This window comes from Kogia breviceps, chromosome 14, assembly GCF_026419965.1.
Source record: "Kogia breviceps isolate mKogBre1 chromosome 14, mKogBre1 haplotype 1, whole genome shotgun sequence".
In the NCBI taxonomy this organism is placed as follows: Eukaryota; Metazoa; Chordata; class Mammalia; order Artiodactyla; family Physeteridae; genus Kogia; species Kogia breviceps.
The window spans coordinates 5,543,965-5,571,302 of record NC_081323.1 but is presented as its reverse complement, the minus strand read 5'-3'; the positions used below and the strand labels follow the sequence as shown (position 1 = coordinate 5,571,302).

General features: G+C 53.5%; 1 protein-coding gene across 2 annotated transcripts in view; it reads right to left on the bottom strand.

The window, feature by feature from the left end:
- The window catches only part of BMP7 (bone morphogenetic protein 7), an 88,618-nt gene that overhangs the window by 7,646 nt on the left and 53,634 nt on the right, over positions 1-27,338 (bottom strand). For both annotated transcript variants that reach the window (XM_059039176.2, XM_067012538.1), the window contains exons 3-4: positions 20,709-20,857; positions 2,579-2,776 (exon numbers count right to left, since the gene is read on the bottom strand). In XM_059039176.2, coding sequence (XP_058895159.1) covers positions 2,579-2,776; positions 20,709-20,857 — 347 coding nt within the window. The remainder of the gene's footprint in view (positions 1-2,578; positions 2,777-20,708; positions 20,858-27,338) is intronic.

The window sequence follows — 27,338 nt, the reverse complement described above, 5'->3', positions numbered from 1 at the left end:
GACCTTACTGCCACTTTTCCCAACCCTGTCTGAAAACAAAGCAATGATATGTGGCTTAATGTTGAAGCCCAAGGCCCAACAGACCAAGCACAAGAGCAGCTCATGAAGCTAGCCATGGGCATATCAGTATGGGGCGGGCCCTGGCCCTGCCATCAGGGACCTCAGACGCCTGGGTCCTTCAGGCCTCCTTGGAACGTGGCTGCTCCAGGAAGAAGTGGTTGGAACTCCTATTTCACTCTGACCTCTTATTAGCAGAAAGACGAGGAAAGGGAAGAAGAGAGATGCTCAAGAAGTAGAATCCTCGTTCCCCTGTCCCTCCTGCCCTGCCCACCCACCCCAGGCCGCAGCAGGCAGGCAAGCAGGAGTGGAGAGGCTGCTGCTCACCCACCTCCGCAAGCCCGGCCAGAGCTTGTTACAACCGGTGCTGGGACTCAGCTCCCACCCCATGGGTCATCTGGTGAAAATGGCTAATGACTAGGGAGTTGGGTCCAGTCGTGGGCGAGAAGCAAGTGGAAGGGAGGCGAGGGACCCAGTTTCTCACCCCAAACCACACGGTCCGAAGAGCAGTTGAAGGCCTTTGCGGGGTGGGGCTGGCCTGCAGGACGTGTCTCTCCAGCACACAAGGGCTGCCATGGGAGAGAGGATTCTACTCGTGTGGCCCTGCAGCAGGATTCCCAGCTCATCACAGGAGGCAAAGCACTTCAACCGGGCATGCGTGCACAAACACACACTCTGAGATTCTGGTTTACTAAGCCTGCAGTGGGGCCCAGGCTTCGGTATTCTTTTAAAATTAAACTTCCAGGCAGGGTTTAGGTGAACTTCAAACAGGGCCAGGAAGTAGAAATCCAGAGCAAGGAAGTAGATCCCAGGCAAGGTAGAACAGCTGCCACGCGAGATAGTGAGAGCTCCGTCCTGTGGGGTTATGTAAGAGGAGACTTGATGGGGGTCTGGTGAGGATGCAGCGGGGGAAGCTGAGTGTCCAAATTTAAGATTTTGAGACCAGTCCCTCCCCTTTCATTACCTCAGTTAGACCGTTACACCTGACAGACCTCTGAGCCACGGGAGTCTCTGCGGGGATGACGTTTGCTAGCCCTTCCTGCCTGATTGATATAGAAAAGCCTCTCACAAATCTTTCTATTCCAACCCTCCCTGAGTGCCCCGCCCTGACCCCCACCATTCTCAGAGCAGCCAGAATGAGCTTCTTATCAACCCCACCCCGAATCATAGCTGGAAACTCTGCAAAGGCTTCCAAATTTGCTTTGGATGAAATTCAAACTCGAGATGTGGCTCCCGAGAGGACACTTGACCGTTCTCACTCCCCAGCCCAGCCCCATGACCTGCCCCCCTCCACCCTCCCTCCCAGAGCTGCCACGAAAACTCCCAACACCTACAGGTCCCTGCCTGCAGCGCTGGCCTCCAGCCCACCCGGCCTGGCCCCTGGGGCACCAGCTTGCCTCGGAGCTCTCAGCTGGCAAGTCTTCTGTGAACCACCCCCTCAAGAGTCCCTCGTCACCACGTTCCAACTCCCGGGCCTGGTGTCCGTGTGGCTGTGAATGATGGCAGCCTCCTGCCCATCCTGAATCATCTCTGCACCACGGCTGGCCTTTCACTGTTGAATCCCAGCCCCCAAGAGCCCAGCGCAGAGGAAGCTCCTAATACAAATGAAGAGCTTCAGTCGGGTTTTAATTTGGGGGATCACAGATTCCCTCTGAGCAGCCTAAAAAAGAATGGATGCACCCGCCAGAAAAGAATCTAAAGATTCTTTTAGATTCAAAATCTCCGCACACAAACTCTGAAGCCACACGTACCCACTAGAATCCACCCAGCAGGATGCCCTGCTCTTGAAAACGTCACCAACCACAGTAACTGTAATTTTCTTTTTTCCTCGAAAAGGAAAATGAACAGAAATTTCAAAATTGTCCAGGTAAGGCAGAAGAAGCCATCGACAATATAAGTGAATTTGAGGGTGGCGGCCCCTTTCCCACCTCACCATCACCCTTCTAAACACCCCCCACGTCTCCCTTCCACGCTTCCTCCGACCAGCCCCAGGCCTCTCCCAGCTCACAAGGAACCCAGAGCCGGGACGGCTCCACAGGAAAATCGTACCAGCCATATTCAACAAGGGTTAAAATTTGCCATGCGTTTCAAATGTTTTTCACTTGAAGAAATAAAACTAAAGATACAGCAAACTCCCGCCTTTTCCTCCTCCCCACTCCCCGGGCAGCAGCCTCCCTCCCTCCGGAGGCTGGTGTGAAGACTTCCCTCCATTTATTTGTAGCTATTGTTTTGTCCGCTTAGAAATTTATATGATTGGCATCTTGTTATACTCATGTTTTGCTACTTGCATTTCGAAATGAATTTATGACACAATTTATACCCTGAAGATGGTGAGCTCTGGGGTGGAAGGGATTCTGTGGGTTGTGCTTCCTGCTGCATTGGTTCCAGAACCATCTGTCAAGCACATGCGTGGATTTTGAGTCCCACCCCAGCTGGGGTCCCACAGGGGGCCCCCTGTGGGCTCCTCAGTGCGGGGGGGAGGAGGGTGTCCATGTGTTAACCCTCCCGCCCCCAGGCGTACCTGCGACGTTGGCCACCCGCAGGGCTTCCTGGTTCTTGGGTGTCTTGGAGCGGTTCTGGCTGCGCTGCTTGCCCCCCGTGGAACGGGTGCTGCGGAGGTGGACCTCGGTGGCCTTGAAGAAGGCCACCATGAAGGGCTGCTTGTTCTGGGGCCCCTGCCGCCCGATCAGGCCTGCCAGCTTGGGGTTGATGCTCTGCCCTAGACAGGAAGGAGTCCAATGCACAGAGGAGCGGTTACAGGAGAGGCGGCTAGTGGGAGGGGCTGCACAGACGCCATTTCATCCGGGCCTCACGGTCCATCCGCGCGCCCACCACTCATCCATCGCAAGTGTGGCCTCAGCTCTGACCCTACGCCAGGTTGCTTTAGGAGCTTGGCACACGGTGGGAACCACAGAGAGAAAACTCCCTGGCCCCTGGGTGCGCCCACTGGTGGGGAAGGCAGCCAGGAAACACGCAGGGCAGGGAGCCCGTGGTGATACGTGTGTGGAGACAAATGGGGCAGGGGAGGGGGAGGACGCTGACGTTTGCAGGAGGACTCCAGCTGGTGGAAGTTCCACTCGCATCTCATTGGCCAAATCAGGTCATGTGATCCACCTAGATTCAAAGGGTGGGGTCAGTCCCGCTTGGTGCCCAGGGGGCTGGGAACAGTCACAAGCAGCCCCAGTGGCTGCCACCTTCTGCGCGGAGGGACCTCTTGAGCAGAGAGCTGGGTAACAGCGAGGGAGGGAGCCGCGTGGATGTCAGGGAAGGGGGCACTGCAAAGGCAAAGGCCCGGAGGTGGCGGCGGGCAGTGAGGAAACTGGCCTCCTCTTGGAGCAGAGACGAAGGGTGAGAGGGCTGGAGGAGTTCAGGGGAAAGGTGGTGGGCACAGCAGGGCGCAGAAGCAACGCAGGGTCCTGGGGGCATCAGCAAGCCCTTTACCTTCATTCCGTTTATGCCTGCAAGTTCGTGTCCACCCAGAACCTCAGGATGTGACCTTATTTGAAAATAGCATCTTTGTAGATGTTAATTAGTTAAGATCATACTGGATTAGGGTGGGTCCTAATCCAATGACTGGTGTCCTTAGAAGAAGGTCACGTGAAGACACGGAGATGCGCGCGCGCGCGCACACACACACACACACACACACACACACACACACGCGGCAGCCGTGTGAAGACAGAGCCTAAGGAACACCGACGGCCACCAGAAGCTGGAAGAGGCCAGGAAGGACTCTTCCCTGGCGCCTTTGGAAGGAGTGTGGCCTAGGACACCTTGGTTTTGGACTCGCAGCCTCCCGACTGTGACAGAATAAAGCTCTGCTGCTTTAAGTCCCAGGACACACACCCGTCTGCATGAAGTGGAAACCACGGGGTGTTCGACTGGAGACTGAACTGCAGGGGGCGAGGCTGGAAGTGCGAGTCCAGGCAGAGGCGACAGAATAGCGCAGGAAGACGTGACAGGGACTGGACGGGGGCAGTGAGGGCAGAGGCGGCCAGAAACCCCCAGATCCTCGATGGTTCATTCTTTTTTTTTGCGGTACGCGGGCCTCTCACTGTCGTGGCCTCTCCCGTTGCGGAGCACAGGCTCCGGACGCGCAGGCTCAGCGGCCACGGCTCACGGGCCCAGCAGCTCCGCGGCACGTGGGATCTTCCCGGACCGGGGCACGAACCCGCGTCCCCTGCATCGGCAGGCGGACTCTCAACCACTGCACCACCAGGGAAGCCCTCGATGGTTCATTTTTAAGTCCATCTTTAGAATTTATTTTATTTTCAATGTCTTGTTTTGGAATAATTACAGATTCACAGGAAATTGTGATAAAAATGTACAGGGAGGCCCCATGTACCCTTCAGGAGGTGGGGAAAGCAAGGCGGGGGGTAGGGGTGGGGAGAAGACCTGGGAAGTGGAGGGCAGAGGACAAAACAGTGTGCCTGAGCGGCTCCTGTCTGAAATCCCCACCTGACACATGAGGAAAAGGGCCGGGGACAGCAGAACGTCCCAGCCCGGGCCTGGCTCCTGACCCAGGGGGACAGACAGCCTTGGAGCCAAGACGCACTCTGGCCCAGGGCCCGCCTTCCTGGGTTCATGTCCCACCTCTGCCGCTAAGCACACCGATGCTCCTCCCAGCAGAGCTCTGCACACCAGACGTGCTCAGTAACCACCAGCTAAGGGCAGCGGTCCAGACCGGAGTGGAGACTGGACACATGCACCCCGGGGAGACTGTGTAGCTGGACAAGAAACGTTGAGGACTGAGCCCAGATGCCCTGTCTCCACCTGAGAGGTGCGGGAATGCAGCAGAGGCTGTGCACGCGTGCCCGGCGGGGAAGGACCTGGAAGAAGCTTGAACAGGAGGAAGGGGGATGCCAAGAGGATACGGGGCTCTGGATCGTGGGGGAGAAGGTGGAGGAAGCAGTCATAGTGTCCTGTGCTCTGCGGGTGGGTCGAGTGTGACGGGGGCCTAGAACAGGCTGCCAGCTCCGGCAACGATGAGACCATTGGCCAGAGGATATACTTAACATCACGTCTGGTGGTGATGAGTCCAAAGGAAGGTCAAGCAAGAGGACAAAGAAAGCCCATCTCACTGATGACAAAACAGCTCAGAGAGGCTGAATAACTTGCCCAAGGACACCCAGCTTGGAAGCAAGGAAGCTGAATCTGAACCCAGGTGAGGCTGCTTAACCACAACAAATATGGCGCCTGCAAGCTGGGTGAGAAGAGTCAGAGGTCAGCGAAAGCAGTGCTTCTGAAGACCCTGGGCCCATCCACATCTGGAATCAGCTTCACCTGGAGCCCTCCAGACGGGCCAGATGTCCCGAAACCCAGACTCCCAAGGACCAGATCAGCATCAGGGGGTTCACTCTGGCTGTTTAACAACAAATGTTTAAAAGAGCGAGCTCTTCCACTCACCACTACTTTACCTTAGTCCCTTTTTTTTTTTTTTTTTTTTTTTTTTGCGGTACGTGGGCCTCTCACTGTTGTGGCCTCTCCCTTTGTGGAGCACAGGCTCCGGATGCACAGGCTCTGTGGCCATGGCTCACGGGCCCAGCCGCTCCGTGGCATGTGGGATCTTCCCAGACCGGGACACGAACCCGTGTCCCCTGCATCGGCAGGCGGATTCTCAACCACTGCGCCACCAGGGAAGCCCTACCTTAGTCCCTTTTAACGCCGGCTTTCCTGCATTCTTTAGCGGGGTTTCCTCGAGTTCACCCATCTATAATTTGAATGATTCTATCAAAGAAACCATTAAAGCCAAGCCCTTAGGAATTGGGTCCCCCTTGGAAGGCCTTTAGGGCAAAATAAAAATGCCTCTCTGAAAACCTGATGCTGTTCCAGATCCAGTAAATCCAAGCACCGCGGGCAGTCGCGGTGCATCTGAGGGAGGATGTCTGGCTCGCTCGGGCCGCTGTCAGGACATCCACGTCCAGGGACTCACAGCCTCAGCTGAGAAATGGGCAGACAGAAAGGAAAGAAGAGGGTCTCCAGGGGGTTGAAACCCACATCTGCCGCTGACCAGCCTGTGTGGGCTGAGAGAGGGGAAGTCACGTGCTGGGGCCTCCATGTCCTCATCTGTGAAATAGGGGTGATGTCATTTGTCTCACCCATGCCCTCTTTTTCTTCCTACCCAACCCAATTTTTATTTAGGCAGCTGTGCCTTAGAGGGACTCCTCCCTGGCCATAGAGGGCAGGACCTGCGGTCTTATACGCGGCAACCAACCCTCCAGCTACAGCGACTGGTTCAGGAATGGGTACATGACCCAATTTAGTCAATGAATGCAGCACAGGTATGCTGAAAGTTTCCAAGTCCAGAGCAGCCCTCTCTTTCCCTGGACAGGATTGAGGGAGGAGGGATGGAGAGAGTCCCGGAAACAGCTACCATCTGGCAACCACGAGTAGACCACATTTCCAAATGGGGCTGACCTGGTGGAAGGAAGAGCAGAGAGACAAACGACACGTGCTCCCTGGTGGTATCACCGAGCCACTGGATCACACCATTCCTGAAGCTGGATTCTTGCCCCAGCCAGCCAAACAAATAAACCCCTTTGACTGTTCAGTCCGAGTTGCCATTTTAGGGTGGTCCTTGCCCCTTTTTTAGAGGCTGGAACAGGGTAGCAAGCCATCTTGGGCCTGGTAGAGAGCAGGCACTCACGGGGCAAGTATGGATCATTCCCCTTCTACCGCCAAGTATGAGAAAAGATGAAAGCTTTCAAGGTAAAACCGACTGTCACCACAACAGACATTCACCTTCAACAAAAAAACAGGGATATGGAAAACTACAGTGAAATATCACTTCGCTCCCACTAAAATGGCTAAAATAAAGGCAGACAAAAGACAAGTACTGGTGAGGATGTGGAGAGAGTGCAAGCCTCTTACACTGCTGATGGGGTTATAAAAATGCCGCAGATATTTTGGAAAGCGGTTTGGCAATTCCTCAAAGAGTTAAACGGAGAGCTCTCATTCGATCCAGCAACTCCATCCCTAAGTACATACCCAAGAGAACTAAAAACATAGGTTCACAAGTGTTCACAGCAGCGTTATTCATAATAGCCAGAACGTGGAAAACAACCCAAGTGTCCATTAGCTAATGAGTGGATAAACAAAACATGGTGTATCCATACAATGGAATATTATTCTCCATAAAAAGAAATGAAGTACGGATCCATGTTTACAACATGTATGAACTTTGAAAACATTACGCTACGTGAAAGAAAGCGGTCACAAAACATCCCATGTTGTATGATTTCCAGAATAGGTAAATCCACAGAAACAGAAAGTAGATTAGTGGTTGCCGGGGCCCAGGAGAAGGAAGGGAATGGGGTGAGTGCTAATGGGTAGGAAGTCTCTTCTGGTGATGACGGAAGTATTCTGGCATTGGACAGCGGGATGGCTGCACAACAAGGCAAATGTACTAAAAAGCACTAGACGGTACACTTTAAGATGGTGAATTCCATGTATGTGAATTATATCTTAACTTTTGAAGTACATCAATTGCAAATAAAACAGGAGTAGGAGTGACCCGTCAACCAAACCCCGGGGGATAGTTTTTGTTAATTAACAGTATAAGGATGTCCGTCATAGTGCCTGGTACTCGTGGGCTCCTGATGACCGTTTACTAAATGAACAAAAACGTCTCCTGTGTGCCGACAGTGGACCGAGAGCTCACAGCCCAGCCAACCCTCTCCACGGTCCCATGGGGCAGACATCGTGACGTCACTTTTCAAAGAGGAACAAGCCTCCCGCGATAAAGGCCTTGCAGCGGGTCAGTGGTGGAGCCAGTATTCGAACCCTGTTCTGCTGGAAGCCAAAGTCGGAGTTCTCAGCCTCACACCAGTGTGTCCTGGGCCGCCCCATGTGCTAAAAAGGGCTCAAGGGTTCCCCAACACAGGGTGGGAGCTGCGTGTGAGCTCGGAGGCTCCCCTGGCCCAGGACCACATCTCAAAGAGCCACCTGGAGGTGGAGAGGAGACAGCTTTCTCCCAGGCTGGTCTCCACCTCCCTGGTATTCCTTGAAATGTCAACCATGCGACCACGGTCATTTGGAAGAATGTGGGATGAAGGACCCTGAACTGAGTTCATCCCCCTGGCTTCCTCTTGGGGTGGGAGGGTTACAAAAACTCTGCCTGGTGTCTGCAACCAGAGCAAAGTGCAGAGAAGAAAGTGGGTCCTCCTGCCTACAGCCCATCTGGGGTTTCAGAAGATGGACTGATCTCCCAGCCATCCCCGGGCACCAGGCCTGGCTGCAGAATCTGCGGGTCCCAGTGCAAAGTGGAAATGCAGGACCTCTTGACCTAATGTTATTAAAAAGCGCAAGACGGAGACAGCAGAGCATCAAACCAAGCACGGGGTCCTGGTACAGGGTCCCGTGCGGGTCACACACCCGTGAAGCCATTCCCGTCATGCACGTGTAGACACACGGAAACACGTGTGTGCAGTTCCTCGTAACTGGGATGTGGGTCCCCGCTGAGTCACATAAAGCTGGGTTGGGGGCATCTTTCCTCGTCAGTGAAACACATGTTGATCTCGTCTCTCGCGGCTGCCGAGGGGCCTCGCATCTGGAAATCCCTTTGCCTCATCCTCTTCCGTCCCAGGCTTGAACAAACGACTTGTTTATTCATTTAGCGGTTCAGTCAACAACGATTCATGAAGCCCCCTCTGTGTGCCAGGCACCGTGCCAGGTGCGGGTACAGCAGCGAACAGGGTGACAGCCCCCAGGAGCTGACCAGAGAGGGAGATGCGCTCAGGGACAAGGGGGGACCGGTCAGGGGCCGGGTCATGCGGGGCCTCGGATCATGTTCTGGGTCTGGCAGGGGGACGCGGCCAGAGTTCTGTGACGGGAGGCCCCCTGGGGCTGGTGTGTGGTGAACAGATAGGGTGGGGAGAGAGGAAGCCGCGTGGAGGTCCAGAAACCAGCCCCCTCCCACCACGCCCTCCCCTGGACCCCCGTAACGCTCAGGGCGGCCTCTCGGGGCCCTGCACACATGTCGTCTTCCTCCAAAAGCTCAGCAGCTCAGGGCAGGGATGGTCCCCTTCACCCACCGTCCCTGCACAGGTGAGAGCCCTTAGGATGGGGCCCAAAGCACGTTCACCAAGCAGGCGATCGCAAACACAGCCGGCCTCTCCACCCGGCACCGGGCGTTTGTGCTGATGATCCTCTGGGGTGCCGTGGTGGGCACTGTAGGATGTGAAGCAGCGTCCCTGGCTGCTCCCCAAAATGTTTCCCGACCTCGCCAAGTGTTCCTGGGAGGCAAAACGTCCCAGGTCGAGAGAGCCGGGTTGTTACATATACCCTTCCTAAAGTAAGCCAGGCAGCACAGACACGCGAAGATAAGTTACTGTGGTCAACTCTTTGGCTGAAAAACCCACAGACAATGTGGTGCTTTACTAAGCCAGGATAATTAAATGAGGGGGTACGGGCATGAAGTACCAACCAGCCACCTAAACAGTCCACTCATCTATTTACAAACATTCCTGGCCCATGTGCCCCGAGCCCAGCAAAGCTCTGTGCCCTGGGGGTTACCACGGGGACAAGACAGGTCCAGGCTCTCGTGGGACCCACAAAAGGAAGCGCTGCCGAGTGAGGGACAGAACACGATACAGTGTGATTCCTCATGGGAGAAAAGAGATTCGAAGCATATACCGACATATGTGGGTATGTATATACATACAGTTTGTTTCTGTTTTCATACTCCCACAAAGGGCAGAGAGAGGTTACACTGGGGGAGAGGAGCTGTGGGTTAGCTGAGAGAGGAATTCCTCTTCGTTTTATGCTGTTACAGTGTAAAGGCTTCACTTAGCACTTGCAAGTATTTGTTTTGATTATTTGTATTTAAAGCTCCAGAGCAAGCCACACTGAAGAGGGAGCCAGGCCAAACGTATTAGGCAGAGGAACTGAGGTGGGTGAATTCATTAATCTAGGCAGGAAGAAAAGATACACGTAATATATATTTTTTTAACATCTTTATTGGAGTATAATTGTTTTACAATAGTGTGTTAGTTTTTCCTTTGCACGTAATATTTTAACATAGGCCTGTATCTTCGAAAAAGATTTATATTCTAGACAAGGATTAATAGGTTAAAAAAACCCTGAAGATTTGCCCAAGGATGGGATTATCCGATTTTGCAAATAAAATACAGGATGCCCAGTTAAGTTTGAATTTCAGATGAATGAAAAACATTTGCAATACGTGGGACAAACTTATATTAAGCAATTATTTGTTGTTTATCTGAAATTCAAATTTAAGCGTGCATCTGTATTTTATCTGCCAAGAGGTGCTCCTTTTCTTTTATTTTAAAAATTTTTTTATTTTTTTGTGGTACGCGGGCCTCTCACTGCTGTGGCCTTTCCCGTTGCGGAGCACAGGCTCCGGATGCACAGGCTCAGCGGCCATGGCTCACGGGCCCAGCCACTCTGCGACATGTGGGATCTTCCCAGACCGGGACACGAACCTGCGTCCCCTGCATCGGCAGGCGGACTCTCAACCACTGTGCCACCAGGGAAGCCCGAAGAGGTGCTCCTTAAGTCAGGACAGAAAGCCTTTTCTGGCCTGTGATGGTAACTGACCCTGCTACACTGTAGCAACCATGACGGGGTCTCCGGCCCAGCCGACAAGCAGGTAACAACTCCGCTGATTTCTTCATCCTTAGGATTCATGGCTTGCCTCCAGCAGAGTGAGTGTTTTGATTCTGTTCCTGTTTTTTGGCTTTTCTTAAATTTTAGTTTTCAAATTAACATCTAGTAAAATTGACTTCTATTTGGTAGCCAGATCTCTCAGTTTCAATGCGCGTGTGTATAGGTTCACGTTAGCACCACGTCTCTCAGGATACAGAGCAGCTCCTGCATCCCAAAGAACTCCCGCGGGCTGCTTTACCTCAGTGCATCCAACCAAGGGTGAGCCCGCCCCCCACCCCGCCAGGGGACATTGGCAACGTCTGGAGACATTTTTGGTTTTCGCAGCTTGGGGCAGGGGTGTTACTGGCATAAAGCGGCAAGTGGAGGCCAGAGACACTGCTAAACATCCTACAGTGCACAGGACGCACCCCGTCCCAACGCACACACAGAGCACGCCGACAGTGCCGAGGGGGAGAAACCCTCCTTTCTCAGTCACCCCTCCCCGACTCCCAGACTCTCAACGACTGACCTGTTCTAATCCCTACAGCTTTGCATTTTCTAGACGTTTCATATACATGGACGCACCGTCTTTTTCGTCGGCTTATTTCAACGCGCGTGTCTCTGAGATTCACTCGCGGTGCTGCGTGTCGCACGGTCCACAGTGTGGATGCACGACGTTTGGTGAGCCGGTCCCCCGCTGAAGGACACCCGGGCTGCTTCCAGTGTGTGTAAGCATGAACATCGTGACAGACGTTCCCGTACAGGTTTCTGTGTGGACCTACCCTTTCATTGCTGTGACGTGAAGCGGAGGTGAACTCCTCGGTGTGGCCTATTCCCCAGTCTTCGCACACTCGAGGTGTCCGTCGGTGCTGGAATCAACCCGCCTGCCATCTGGAGAGACCGGGGAGGCCGCAGAGCTGAGCCGAGAAGGTCCGATCCCAGGAGCGTGCCCGCCCCCGCGCCCAGCCCCCCCCCCCCCCCCCCCCCCGCCTGGCCCTCCTCCACTGAAGGAGGCTGCAAAGGAGACCCTTCGCAGCCTCGTGTGCTGCTCCTTCTAGGATGGGTGCTGCAGGCTCCTCCGAAAGAGGCAGAGCACAGCCTTCATCCGGGCCCTGCTCCCCTTCTCCAGGATTGGGCACGTAGAGACAGCCACCTGCCAGCGGCGCTAAGGTGAGTCTCAGGACACGCAGCCGACACACGCGAGACGGAGGCCGGGGGAGAAGCCCTGACTGCCGTTCCTACTCTAAGCAGGGGGTGGTAACAACAGCCCGTGGGCCAAAGCCAGCCCACCGTCTGCTTTTGCAAATAAAGTTTTATGGGACATTTCTCTTTCTCTCCAGAGAAAGCGAAATATGCGGAATCAAAAGAGAAAAAGGAGGAGATACAAATGAACTTATTTACAGAACAGAAATAGACTCACAGACTTAGAGAATGAACTTACAGTTATGGGGTGGGGCAGGGGAGGGATAGGTAGGGAGTTTGGGATTGACATGTACACACTGTTATATTCAAAACAGATCACCAACAAGGACCTACTGCGTAACCCGGGGAACTCTGCTCAATATTATGTAACAACCTAAATGGGAAAAGAATTTGAAAAAGAATAGACACATGTATGTGTATAACTGAATCACTGTGCCGTATAACTGAATTACTCTGCTGTACACCTGAAACAGACACAACATTGTTAATCAACTATACTCCGATATAAAATAAAAAGTTAAAAAAGAAGCTTTACTGCAACAGAGCTTTGAACACCCGGGCACATATTTACTGTCTGCTTTAACGCACGTATGTACGTACTGCCACTATGACGGTCGAGTTGAGGAACCTGGACAGAGAGTGTCTGCCCTGCGAAGCTAAAACGTTTACTATCTGGCACTTTAGAGAAAGAGTTTGCTGACCTCTGCTCTAACCAACCCCAGATCCACTTAATTCTAGACTTGTAAAGAAAACCGTAAAATGTCCCAATGAGATAAGATGCCTTTACTGTCTGTTACTTGCCAAGAAAAGTATTCCTTGCAGAGAGGGTTCTGCCCGTTGTTGGTTCACAGTGAAGTCGATTGAGTGTGTGCTCTGTACCAGGCACTGTGCAGAGCCCACCCCCTGCGCTGCTCTCGGGCAGGACTGCTGACCCCACATTTACAGACGGGGGCGGGGGGGGGAAGCTGCCTCGAGGCTACGAACTTGACCACCAAACCTTTGCCGAGGGAAGGAGGATGGAAATGCAGAAGAAAGGAGAGATTGCCCAGGCATGGATGTGGGCAGGCTACGGGGGGGCCTCCAGGGGTAGGAAGGATCCTTCCCAGAGGCGAACCAGGTGGGCAGGGGTGTGGATACAGGACTCTGGGAAGTTGAGTTGAGGACAGGGACGAGCCAGTGCCTCAGGCCACCACTGGCAGGCCTGGGTGGCCTGGGCAGAAAGAGTATGCCCAGTCCAGAAGAGCCCGGAGCAGGCAGGGGGCACAAATGGCGCCTCTTAGGGAAGGAGGGGATGTAACTCGCCCACAGAGAGAGGGTGGCATCTTGGTTCTCTTGTGGTCTCTCTGTTTTCCAGGGCTAGAGCCATCGGGTGCCCCGAGGAGGCCCAGAGCATAAGAATGTTCCTCCTAAATTGTGCAAAACGCATTAATTCCGGCCACTTCTCCCGATGGACCAAGGCCTGAGTGACAAGTGAGAACGCAGTTAATACTCGTGACATCCGCCTGGCCCAGCTACCCAAGGCCACCGCAGCCGCCACTGCCCACTGGCCCTGGAAGGTCCCATCCCAGCCTCTGGGTCACCAAGGCCTCTCCTTTGCTCTCTTGCTTCAGCTTCTGGACAAACAGGATGTGAAGCAATCGCAAGGGCGGAGGCACCTGGGAGCCAGCTGTGGCGCGGGAGGGATGGCTCGCCAACCTCGGCTTTATGGGGCTTAGTCTCCGCAGCCTCCGCGGGCGAGGGCTCGCTCCCGGGTCCCGTTTTCAGCTGCCGCGGCCGGCATCACACTTGCACGGCATACGCCCTCAATCCTTTAAATGCCTCACAATCCCATCTGGGATGACGAAGAACAGGGCTACGTGCTCTCACGGGCCCCGGAGAGAAGCCCGAGGCCCTCTTTGCATGCAGACGTCCAGGATGTGCCTGCGCCTGCCCTTCTGGAGGGAGGAGAAGGGGCCCTCCTGGTCTTGGAGCTCCGGGGAGGTCAAGCAGCAGCTGGAGGCCCCCAGCGAGGGAGTGTGAGGGCGGAAATGAGGCCCCCAGGTCGTCTTCTTGCATCAGAGAGCCAGGGCTGATCGACACCACGGGCCTCCTGAGCCGTCAAGTGATTTCTTCTGTGGACAAGGGAGGAGGACCCTGTCAGCGAGGACGAGATGTTGGAGTCCTCGCCTTGGGAGCAAAGGACTAGGCGCTTCTGCATCTGCAAAGACGAGGGAGTCTCCGGCCCAAAGCAGTCTTCACCTCCCCGCCGCTTTGGGGCGGACAGCGGCACGCGGAACGCCGTGCGCAGGAAGCCCTCCGGAGCCCTCCTGGGGGCCTCGGAACTTGTCTTCACGGCCTCATCCCTGACCTTCGGCGTAGGGTCCCTTCACCGTCTGCCTCTTCCTATGAGAATGTGAGCAAAAGCCTTGTCCTATCCAAGCCGTAGCCCCGGTGCCTGCAACAGTCCCGGGTCCATCATAGCTCCACACAAATGTCTGTTGAGTGAATAAATGTGCTTTCAACATGGGCAAAAGGGTCTTGACTGTAGGAAGCCAGTTCCGACCACCAGGTGCTGGGGCTGGGAGGGTTCAGCTCTGCTCTGCAGGCTGGGATCCGTCAGGCACCGCGGCCAGACCCACAGCACTTTTAGGGGCCTGGGAAAACGTCATAACGTCTCTTAAAATCAGAAGAAAAAACATGGACTTTTTAGTGTTGGAGAAAATGTTTTCATTTGTAATCCAGCCAGGATTATATTCATTGTTATACCAGGATGGTCATAAACCAAGTTTTAACATGTTCGAATGCGGGGAGGACGTCCTGGCCACTTCTGTGACGCTGGCTCCTCCCGTTAGCCCTGTGGGAAGCCCGCTGTCCTCCGGGTCCTTTCTCAAACTCTCTTCCCAGGAAAGGGGATGTGGAGAGAAGAGCCAGGCAGAAACCAGGATGCTATAGGGTCCCAAGCTCTCTGTCTGGGTGGCCCAGCCGTGCACCCAGCAGGGGCCTGTTAATTACACACTGCCCCTGAAGGTGTGGCCACTGGTGCCCACATTCCTCGAAAGGCTGTCCAGCGATGCACAAGTCTGGAGTCAGAATCTGCAGCAAAGCCCAGGTCCACCCTGGGAACAGAGGAACTTCAGTCAAGTTGCTTGGCCTTCTCGGCCTCCGTCTCCTCATCTGTTAGATGCTGGCCGTAACAAACGTGCTACCCGGGCAGGGTCATCGTGAGAATTAAATACATCGATAACAGCAATAATAATATCTAACACTCACAAGCGTGGACAGGGTGCCGGCCCAGGGCTCAGCGTTTTTACATGAATTCACTCTTTTCTTCCTCCCAGCCACATTTATGCCCGAGGAACAGATGAAGGGACAAGGCATCAGGAGGCCGGACCAGCCGTCCCAGATCACACGAGGCCGCCCCGCGGAGCATCAGGCCATCGGGCACCGGAGTCGGCGCAGGAGCCGCCAGAATGTCCCCGCTCTGGTCCCATACCGGAACTGAGCACGGCGCCTGGCCGGCAGCGAGGGCGCAGCTCTCACCAGCACCGCCTAGACAGCCCCCTTGCCAGCTGGCGAGCCCTCCATGCCGGTGTCAGGTCCCCTCTGTTCAGGGTGTCTCTCCTCCCCTCTCCCACTGCCATGGCGGTTCAGGGGGGCGCAGCCTGTGTGGCTTGGGAGGTGGAGGGGCTGCGTCTCCTCTTGTCCTCTGTACAAGGAAAGACAGCGGACGCCAGCCCTCCCTTCCATGGCGTCCCGTCCTCAGAGATGAGACGAGGCGCTCTACCGGGCTCCTGATGAGCCCCAGGTGCCCGGGGAGTTTATGGGCTTCCCCCCACACAGGCTCGCTGGCCGGCGGAGGCCTCGGCTATGCGGCTCCGCTCCACTCCGAGGGGTGACTAACCGGAGGGCCGCAGCTGGAGGAAGAGGGAACAGACACACTGTGCTTCCTGGGTGGTCTCAGGCAGCATCTGGAGACCCGGTGAGCCGGGGCTCACCTCACGTCGCACCAAACATCAGGAAAGAGGGTCTGTGACGTCTGCGCCTCACTAAGCAAGCTGGTCCGAATTACTATCATCAACATGCCCATTGTATGGGTGGGGAAACTGAGGCCCCGGAGGTGACCTGGCTGCATATTCTGGCAGGTGCCCAGTGGCTGCAAGATGCTGTACCCCGACTCAGTGCCCCATCTCCTCCCCCCCCCAAACGGGGCACTAGGAGCTGGGCATGGGTGCCACGCCCCGAAACCCCATCTTCTCCAGGTGCTGTAGGAGTTTACATTAACGCTGGTAGGTGGTCCCGGGGTAGGGGCCAGGCTGTCCCTACAGGCAACGCGGGGCTGGCACATAGTATGTGTGCGTCGGCCTGCCCGTCGGATGCACCCCAGAACCCACGGACTCCCCATCAGGCCCTGCTGGTCTTTCACCTGTGTAGGCATCCGGCGTGAAAAGGTTCTGACCCAGGTTTAGACCCGAATGGAGCTGGCCAGCCCAGGCGCCATCTTATAAACAGCGTACCCCCAAACAGGGGGCAGAGTGTTATCCCTGAGCCAGACCCCAAGTCAGAAGGAGCCCGAGAGAAAAGGCAGATTCTTGGGCCCGTCCCTGGGGAATCGACATTGGTGGGTCTCGGGGTGGAGCCCGGGAATCCGTATGCTCAACCTGCCGCCCCGGGGGTGGGGGGGGCTGTGACGGACAACACGGGGGAGGAGCACCACGGAGGGAAACGATTTCCCAGCCAGGAGCCTGTGTTCTCAGAAACGCTGGGCTCACTTGCTTCTTATCTCATCCCCCCAAAGATGCAAAAACTCACACTCCCAGTCGGCCACTGAATACTTTGCTCCTCCCTGACGGTCTGGGTGGGTGGTCCGTCCCTGACCCAGGCAACCAGACTAAACTTGCTGCGTTGGCGTGCACAGCACCTGGACAAGCCGGGTCTCAGGGAGGCGGCATCCATGCCCAGCCCCCAGGGCCCCGCTTAGGAGGGGAGGAGATGGGGCATCAAGTCAGGGCCATGGCGTCTAATCCTTACCCTGGCTCCGGGCAGCATCTTGCGGCCAACTAGGCTACGCTCCCCCTGGATGGAGAGGGGTCCCCAGGACTCGGCACCTCTGAGGGGCCCCAGTTTCATCACCTGTCCCTCGGGGATGTTAATGATGGCGTCTCCCCTCCTGGTAATGGTGACGATCGCAGGAGGCAATGGCGGAAAGCACTCACTTTGTGCTTAGCAGCTACCACATGTTGAGCAATTAAGCCCTTCACTTGCATGAGCTCATCTAATCCTTTGCAACCACCCTGGGAGGTGGAAACTACTATTAACCCCATTTTCCAGATGAGAGACATTAAGTGACTCACCCTGGGTCACGTGGCTAGAAACAGCAGAGCTGGGACTTGAACCTGGGGAGTCTGGCCAGCTCCTGAGCCCAAGCCCATGTAACCATCAGGCTGTGCCACGTGAATAAACACTGAGCCTCAGCCACAGGTTGCGGGGAGCAGACGCTAGAGGCAAAAGGGGGACAAAGACCGTGACTGTGGGGGAGCAAGGGGATAGCAGGCCTGCGTTGAGTGTCACTGAAGAGAAAAACCAAACCTGTGCCACCCTGAGCCAGAAGGGCAGGCAGGATAAAGGAGCACATGACCCATTGGATCAAGTTGGCAGGTCAAGCCGATACCCACAAGTTCAGGGAAATGGTCACTCTGAAGAGGTCAATCAAGTCTCCCTTAGCCTCATTTGTGCCTCATCTCCACTTTGTTCCACAGGGGCTTTTAAGGACAAAGAAGAGTTGAATGATTCTATTGCCAAATAAGTTTGGAATTCTTCTATGCTGCATACCCTGTCAGGAGATTCACAATGGACATCAGCAAAATAAAGGCTCTGATAAGTCCTGCAGTGAAACCTGTTTAGTTTATCCAACCTAGCATTTCTCGCACTTGACTGATCACGACTCGTCACGGAACACAGTTTGAGAAATTCTGGTGTAGAACAGGGGTTGCAAACTCCTTCTGTAAATAGTATTTCTGAAAAATAATATTTTCAGCTTTGTGGGCCATAGCGTCTCTGTTACAACTACTCAACTCTGCTGCTGCAGCATAAAAGCAGGACCAGGTGATACATAAACCGGTAGGTGTGACTGTGTACTAATAAAACTTTACTTATGGACACCAAAATGTGAATTTCCTATAATACTATGTGTCACAAAATATTCTTCTTTTTAAAACTTTTCGTAGCCATTTAAAATTCTGCAAACTATCCTTAGCTCACAGGCACCCAAAAACAGTCTGGAGGCTGAATTTGGTCCACCGTGCATAGTTTGCCAACCCAGTATAGAGCAACGGGAAACTCCAGCATCTTCTAGGACCCCACTATAAAGTGTCAGGGGCAGGAAAAGGGGAAGGTTTGGGGTGGGTGGGGAGCCTGGGGGAGACCATCAGTAGAAAGAAGACAAGTGTGGTCCTAAACTCTGTGGCCCCCTCCCACACAGCACGTGACCTTAGGCGGATAATTGTGGGGAAAAAAATTATAAAATTTATTTACATTTTCCAAACCCACTTGGCCAAACCCAGCATTAACCACAGTAAAAAGAAGAACTAAAAGCTGGAACGATATTTGCAGCTCAAATCACAAAGGGCAAAATGCCCCTAAAATATAAAGCAGAAAAAGACCGACACCCTATGCGAGCAATGGGCAGAGGAGACAGAGGTTCGCAGGGAGGAACCTGCAAACGGCGTATTCGAGAAAGGGCTCAGCCTCGCACAGAGGAGAGAAAAGCAAAGCAAAACTACAAGATCCCACGCATCATCTATCGGATTAGCAAAGACAGGTACATCTGGGAGGTTGTCCCCACAAAGAAGGGGACATGGGCGCCCGCGTGCATTGCCGGTGGGGGCGCAAATGGAAAGACCTCTCCGGAGGGTAAGTTGGCAATACCGATGAAAACTGCAAACAGGGACTTCCCTGGGGGTCCAGTGGGTAAGACTCTGTGCTCCGAAAGCGGGGGGGGGGGCCCGGGTTCGATCCCTGGTCGGGGAACTAGATCCCCACACACGTGCCACAACAAAGAGCCTGCATGCCGCAGCTAAAAGATCCTGTGTGCCGCCTAAACAAATAAATAAAATATTAAAAAAAAAAAAAACTACAGACATGCCACTTTCAGGAATTGTTCCTAGACTTACACCTACTCAAGTGTCCAGGGACACGTGCGCTGAGGTTCTCCACTGCAGCCCTGTTTATAGGAGCGGAAGATGGAAAAACCCTAGACGTCCATCCCGGGTGGACTGGATGAGTTACTCTTGGTGGTAGTAAAAGAACAAAAACAACGGCAACAACTCCTCCTCTCATTTAGGGCATGCGTATCATGAGCCGGGTCCTGTTCTCAGCCCTCACTACTCAAAGCGCTATCCAGGGACCAGCAGCCTCTGCAGCACATGGAGGCTGTTTGGACCACAGCCTCCCATCCGTCCCAGACCTGCTGAAACAGAATCTGCATTTTCACAAGAGCCCCAGGGAATTCCTTTGTACCTTAGGGCATTATTTTAAAAACTCTTCCTGTATCAACTCACTCATTCTCAGAACAACCCAATAACCCAGGCTCTCTTATTACCCAAGGGTTGGAGATGAGGACCGAGGCTCTGGGACGTTAGCGAAGTTGTCCAAAAAGTCACACAGTGAGTGAGCAGCAGAGCTGCATCCACTGCACATGTACGCAAAACCACAACAGCCTCTAAAGACTAAGGAAGCTCTTTAACAGCAGAAAAAAGACCAGCCTCTGAGATACGATGTCCGGTGAAAAAAGCAAAGCGAAGAACACTGCATATACTATGATAGTATTTGTTGGGAGGAAAAAAAAAGGAAAGCAGAATCTATATGTAATTGCTTAGATACCCAGAAGGCATCTCTGAACAGAAAGACACCCAATAACGTGGAGATGGCTGCCGCTGGGAGGCGGAACTCAGCAGCTGGAGGAAGGAAGTCAGAGGGAAACTACTCACTGTTGCACACGGCTGTAACTTTTGAATTTTGAGCCAGGCACATGTATTACCTATTCTAAAATAATTCTTTTGTAAACTGGTGTAAGGAAGAAGTTACCCACCCTAAAGGCATCCCCACTTAATAAGAAATACGCTTTGGGGAAGGAGAAATCGGCACAGCCGGGCCCACCCTAGACCCGCACGTGCTCTCCTGTCTGCCCTTCTCAGAAAAGATGGGCGTGGGGTGCGGGGGAGGGGCTGGGGGAGGGCGGGCGGACTGCGCATTCTCCAAGTACCTGGATCCCAGCGCCACATTCAGTCTCTTGGAAGAGGGTTAATGCCTTGTATCAGTGCGGTGGTCCGTAACTGGGGCAACTGTGCCCCGCATGGGACACTAGGCAACGTCTGGAGACATTTTTTGGGTGTCACAAGTGGAAGAGGCTATCTATCCATCTAGTGGGTGGAGGCCGGGGATACTGTTAAACATCCGACAATGCCCAGGACACCCCAGAATGTCCTGTGTCCTGAGTTTGAGAAGCCTGCATCAGCACGTTCTATGTTCGGGCATCACGGGAGGCTCAGCTAAAGTGCAGGTTCTGATGCAGCAGGCCTGGGACGGGCCAGAGAGTCTGCATTTTGAACAGCGGGAGGCCACCCATGCTGCTGTGAGCAACGAGGCCTCACCCAACCCAGCTCTGGCCAACTGTGTAATCATCTTATGCGAAAGGGGTAGGGACTGCTTTCATTTTGGATCAAAAAGCTGGACGGTGAGTACTGATGGGGGAGGGGGCAGGGGAAGCCCGGTCCTGATGCTGACAAGCACGAGGACTGCCGAGATCCTCCTCGAGTCCACGGCTGCGGGCCGCACCGGCACGAGCTGGGGTGGTGGCGGGGACTTACCGTCCAGAGTCTCCACTGAGAGCTGCAGGCCCAGGTTGTGCCGTGGGTTGACCACCCAGTGGTTGCTGGTGGCCGTGATGTCGAACACCAGCCAGCCCTCCTCCGAGGCCCAGAGGGTGCGGCTGTCGAGCAGAAACAGGTCCGACTCCCTGCAAGAGAGGAGAGAGCCGCAGGCTCTGGGTCAGCAGGTCATGGTTCGGTCCCGCCCGTCGGCCGGCCAGCCACTGATGGACAGGAGGACCCTGTGAGGCAGGGGAGCTGGCAGGAGGTCTGCCAGTCCCCCCACAGGGGGTTCATCAGACCAAGATCCAGCCATGGAGATCCCAGGTAGCAGCGGTGGTGGGGAGACAGAATGCAGAAGAGGGGTGAAGAGATACATGCAGGAGACGGGGAGCTGCTACGAGACAGATGCGCCCTTCAGATTCATTAGCGGGGATGCCGATGAGACAGAGTACAGGAAGGCAGCAATTACACGGCCTCCACGACACCGGAAGTTTCAGGAAACATAAGTCCCCTTTCGTTGGCTTATTCACCACTTGCCAGGTGCTGTCCCCAGTGCGGTACGCACCTTCTCATTCAGTTCTCACAACCCTAAGTTGTGGGAGTACTATCATCTCCGATGAATCCATGGTAAAACCATGACACGCCCAGGGTCACTTAGCCAGGAAGTTGCTAGCCTGGGGGTTTGAGCCCAGGCAGCTGAGCACCAGGGCAGACGCTCCTCATTTCCACACTACGCAACTTCTGCATGAGCCCACCAAGTGTTAGGAGGTGGACCCCCATGCAGACTGACATCATCAATAGAGGGAGTCCTTTCATTCTCTCTTCCTTAGATTTGTAGTAGCAAAATGGGTAAAACCACCATTGACCTTGTAGTGGATGGAGGATGGATGGATGGATGGGTGGATGGATGGATGGATGGATGGATGGGTGGATGGATGGATGGATGGATGGGTGGATGGATGGATGGATGGGTGGATGGGTGGATGGATGGATGGGTGGATGGATGGGTGGATGGATGGATGGGTGGGTGGATGGGTGGATGGATGGATGGGTGGATGGATGGATGGATGGGTGGATGGGTGGATGGGTGGATGGATGGATGGATGGATGGATGGATGGATGGATGGATTGGATGGGTGGGTGAATGGATGGATGGATGGAAGATGGATGGATGGATTGGATGGGTGGATGGATGGATGGATGGATGGGTGGATGGGTGGATGCATGGGTGGATGGATGGGTGGATGGATGGATGGGTGAGATGGATGGGGGGATGGATGGGTGGATGGATGGGTGGATGGGTGGATGCATGGGTGGATGGATGGGTGGATGGATGGATGGGTGAGATGGATGGATGGATGGATGGGTGGATGGATGGGTGGATGGATGGATGGGTGGATGGATGGATTTTTACATTCCTAGGTAGTAGAATTCTAGTATGTAAGGTATCTTAATGTCTCTTTTGCACTTTTAATTATAAGGATTCAAAGCTTAAATATTTTGAGTCCTTCGATAGTCAATTAGGATATTTGAGCTCCTACGTTGTACCAGGCTGTGGGTACAATGGTGAACAGCACCCAGCCAGCTCCTGCCCCAGGGTACCAACAGTGTCTATCGTACCTGGAGGGATCTAACTTTCCTGGGAATTAAGGCGAATATTCTCTGCTCACACCTTATCAGAGGTACCAAATGTACCAAATGTACCAAATCTGATGTATCAGATTGAGCACCTACCACCTGCCAAGCCCTGGGTTGAACTGCCTGCCCAGATCACGTCACTGAGTTCCTCCAGTCACTCTCTGAGGTGGGTAATATTAACTGTACCGCCGTGCAGGTCTCAGCACTGAGGCTCAGAAAGGCAAGGCTGTTTGCACAGGGTTACAGTGCTAGCACACAGCTGAGGCAGGACTGGAACCCACCCGGGCCCCCGGCGAGGCCTGCAACCATATGAGAAGAGAAGGTCTTCTGGACGCTGCTGCCTTTGCTCAGGTGGAGATGTCATCATTTCAGAGCCTTTGGCGAATTAAACCCATTGTACATAACTCACTAAGCCCCTGGCCGAAGCGAGCAGCAGATACCCCCTCCTTGAGATGAGGCACAATCTCCCTATTGACCCCATCCCCCACTCTCTCTCCTAAAACTCGTGCTGACTACCCTCTTCTTCTTTCCTGTGTGGTCTGGAGACCCCCAAGTTTGTGAGGCCTTTGTTGCATAATAACACATTAGACATTTACGAAGCATAGGAAAATGTATAAGACTAAGAGAAGGCATGCATGCAGAAAACAAATTGGTAATGTTACCCAGTGTCTCAAATTTACTTCCACTCGGAACCCAGTGGAAATGTACTGGGAGATTAACAGGTCACTGAGAGAAGTCTACACAGGTTGGAGAACCAGGCTCAGAAGCCGACAGGAGCCAAGACAGGTGTGGTGTGAGGGTGCAGGGCTGTCTCAGCCAGGCACAGTTTTTGGGAGTGAGGGAATGAATTTGAGCTGTATTTCCCTCTTTGACTCTCTCCATCCAAAAGTCTAAGGGCAGAGGATCTAGTTGGCCTCGTCAAGTCCCTGCCCCACCCTTGGCCACGGGAGGGCTGGGCACTCCACGGTGATGGACAACGTCACCAGGACCACAAGATAGAAACAAGGGTTATCCCCACCTCACGCCACCCGAAATCCCACTTTTTAATTTTTTTTTGTTTGTTTTTTATTTCTGGCTGCGTTGGGTCTTCGTTGCAGCCCACGGGCTTCTCATTGCGGTGGCTTGTTGCAGAGCATGGGCCCTAGGCGCGTGGCCTTCAGTAGATGTGGCGCACAGGGCCTAGCCGCTACGCGGCATGTGGGATCTTCCCGGACCGGGGCTCGAACCCGTGTTCCCTGAGTTGGCAGGTGGACTCCTAACCACTGTGCCCCCAGGGAAGCCCCCCAAATCCCACTTTTTAAGTGATAATCGCTGGAACCCAATTCAGAAAATGCTGAATTACATTATGCCACGCATGTGAACGAGATACGACTTCTGATCTTACGGCCAGCAGAATGGAGCCACGCTACAAGACAGTGCATTGTCTCTTGACCAGCCAAACCGCAGTCCCTTGAGACTGTAGGACACTTGCTGCCTCTGTAACACAGAGAGATCAGAGGGGCAAGGACGTCTTTTTAGAGCCACAGAATATTTTGAGGACACTGTTTGACTTTCACGGCCAAACTGAATTAAAATAATGAGCCAATCTTTCATGATCCGTTTACTTCTTCTTCTTCCCAGTGCCTTTTCAGAGGCAGTTTCAGAACTGACTTGGGGGGACGTCCACACAGATTTTAAACTTCCAAACAAGAATTTCCACTGTCTTCATCTCCAATCTGCCTTGATGGCTTTCCTGGCTATGGAGATAACCAAGACTGTCAACGAACCAGTTCGCTGCTCTCGATAATTAACAGATGAGGGAAGAAGCGCCCCTCCGAATGAAAACAATTCCCTCACTCGCTCAGGCTCCTAGGGGCCCGGTAGGAAGCCTCTACACCACAGCACAGAAGTCACAGACCTGGGTGGCAACTCCGCTGGAAAATTATTTGCTGGAAAATGTGACCAGATATCTGGAGAGGCCCTGATGCACAGTAAAACAATGAATAGCAACTTAGGGAATGGAATTGGGCCTTTGAACAGTGAACGCCTTGCCAAACGGTACTAAACGTTCTCTTATTACAGCCGGAACACCGAGGGCCAGATGTTACAGGCGAGCGTTGACTCATCGTGAATCAACACGCGTGCGTGTGCGGACTCCCTCTCCTGAGCCCTCGTTCGCAGTTCGTTCCCGGCTTGCTGGGAAGAGCCGAACCTCCGTGGAAGGCATCGGGACAGGAAAGCCCTGTCGCGGCGGGAGGAGTGAGATGCTAACACAGACTCTGAGACAGAAAGCCCAGCCCCAGGTTGGCCGCGTGAACGGGACGAGGGAGCAATTACCCAGCGGCCGCGTCCAGACTGACGGCTGGGAAAGTGGGAGTGTCTCGCTGCCACCTCCAGCATCTTATTCGAACACAATGGTTCTCTACAAGTGGGAGGAACCAACAAGCCCTTTGTGACGTTTTTATTTACCACGAACGGACTGGCCTCCCTGACGAGCCCAGGTGACAGCAGAGGCAGAACGGCTCAGGCTGGGAGCCCCCGGGGAGGAACCTAAATGCACTCCTTGCCCTCTCCCACTGCTAAGAATCCAGGTACTTTCCATGCACCAGCTCCCTGAGCTCCAACAGTCAGGTTACAGTTCCCATTTCATAGATGAGGGAAGTGAGGTTCAGAGAGGGGAGGCCCACTGCCCACATCGATAAACCTTCTAAGAGACAGAACCAGGATACCGCGCCGGAGGTGTGACCTGAGTGTGACCTTGGTACTGAAGCCCCATCACCCCCTTAACTCACCCCCTGGCCAAGGGACAAGGGACCCACGAGGTTGTTCAATGCTGCACGATGCGTGTTATTGTCACAACATTGTGTGCAGCAGAGAAAATACTGGAGGGGGGATGACGTCCAGGTAGCAGGGAATAGAGAAGAAGGCAAGTAGGGCAAGCTAGCTCATTCCAGAGCCTCACTTTCCTCCTCTGTAAAATGGGGAGCACGCCCTCTTCTTCAGCAGCTGGGGAAGCCGACTGAAGACCAGCCTAGTGACAAACTCCCAAGGCTCCCGGAGCCTTGCTGTAGTTACTACAAGTCATGTAAGTGCTGGTGTCCACTCCCTGTTGGACGGTGGGAAATTCTGGGATGGGAACTTTATCTATCTCGGTCCCGGTCATTACATGACTGCCCAAGATCCATGAAACACCAGACCACATATCCATTCAAACAACGTTCGCCTTGGACTCCAACACTCATCAGACAAGTGTCTCCGGGTGTCCGCAGTCGGGAGATTTTCTGCAAATATGGCCATCCACAATTCCTCCTCTCCCTCCCCACACGCAGCTCTCTCATAAATCGGGGAGGTCTGCTCCCACCTCTGACGTCTGCGCTGACCACCTGACTTGTTGTGGACTCAGTGACAGGGATGCCCTGCCACGTCCAGGAGGAAGACGGGAGAGGCTTAGCAGATCTGCTTCTGCTGCCCACTGCACTGGCGACTCTGACTCTTCTGCGGGAGAGACGACATGGAAGGGGAAGGGGCAGAGGCTGCGGAGGAGGGGGGTCTATGAGGGGAGAGAGAGACAAGCCAAGCCAGCCCTCAGCAGACATGCCATCTAGGGCGTTCCAGCCCCAGCCAAGCTCTCAGCTTCATCAGGGACTGCAGCAGTCGCTACCAAGAGTAGAAAAATTGCTCAGCTGAGCCCTGCCCCAATTCCTGAGCAATTAAATGATTGTTGTTTTAGCCACTGTGTTGTAGGTGGTTTGTTCACCAGAGATAGAACCCAAACAACAGTCACACTATTTAGAACAAAAAAAACGAAAACGAACCATCTACTGAGAGGGAAGGGTAAAAACAGAGGGTGTATCCAAGCGCTACACAGTTGTGTCAAAGGATCATATAAATCCATACTTCTTGACAAGAGGGAAACACGGTATTAAGTAAAAAGGTGTCATAAAACAGGATGTGTAGTATGCAAATTTCTGGGAAAATGCAATATGCTAAGATTGGTTAAGAAAAAAGGAAATAGAAAATTTGAGTCACCCAATATGCACTAACAAATTGAAATAAAAGGCCTTTCCCCACACCCAGATGGTTTTATACTGTATTTTTACCATATTATCAAGAGATAATTCCTTCTGGACTTCCCTGGTGGAGCAGTGGTTAAGAATCCACCTGCCAACGCAGGGGACATGGGTTCGAGCCCTGGTCCGGGAAGATCCCACATGCTGCCGAGCAACTAAGCCCATGAGCCATGGCGGCTGAGCCTGTGCATCTGGAGCCCTCGAGCCACAACTACTGAGTCTGTGTGCCACAACTACTGAAGCCCGTGCACCTAGAGCCCGTGCTCCACAACAAGAGAAGCCACCACAGTGAGAAGCCCGTGCACCACATCGAAGAGTAGCCCCCGCTCGCCGCAACTAGAGAATGCCAGCGCGCAGCAATGAAGACCCAACGCAGCCCAAAATAAAATATATACATACACAAATAAATATTTTTAGAAAGAGATAATTCCTTCTTATACAAATTGGTCAAGAAAATAGAAGAGGGCAAAGTAAGAACCTGTATTGTAACGCTAGCATGTTATTGATTCCAAAGATGGACAAGGCCAATTTGAACAGACATTTCTTTAAAGATATATGAATGACCAGTGAACATATGAACAGAGGGTCAACATGATTAGCCATTAGGGAAATGCAAATCAGAACTACAATAAGTTAGTATTTCACAGCCAGCAGGATAGCTAAAACCAGAAACAGACAATAGCAAGTGTCGGCCAGGATGTGGAGGAATTGGAGCCTTCAGACACTGCTGGTGGGAATGTGAAATGGTGCAGTGAATCTGGAAAATAGAACGGCATTTTTTTAAGAGGTAAAACATAGAGTTACCATATGACCCAATAATTTTACTACCCAAGAGAAATGAAAATCCTATACATGAATGTTCATAGCAGCATTACTCATAAGAGTCCAAAAAAAATGGAAACAACTCATATATCCATCACATGATGAACAGATAAACAAA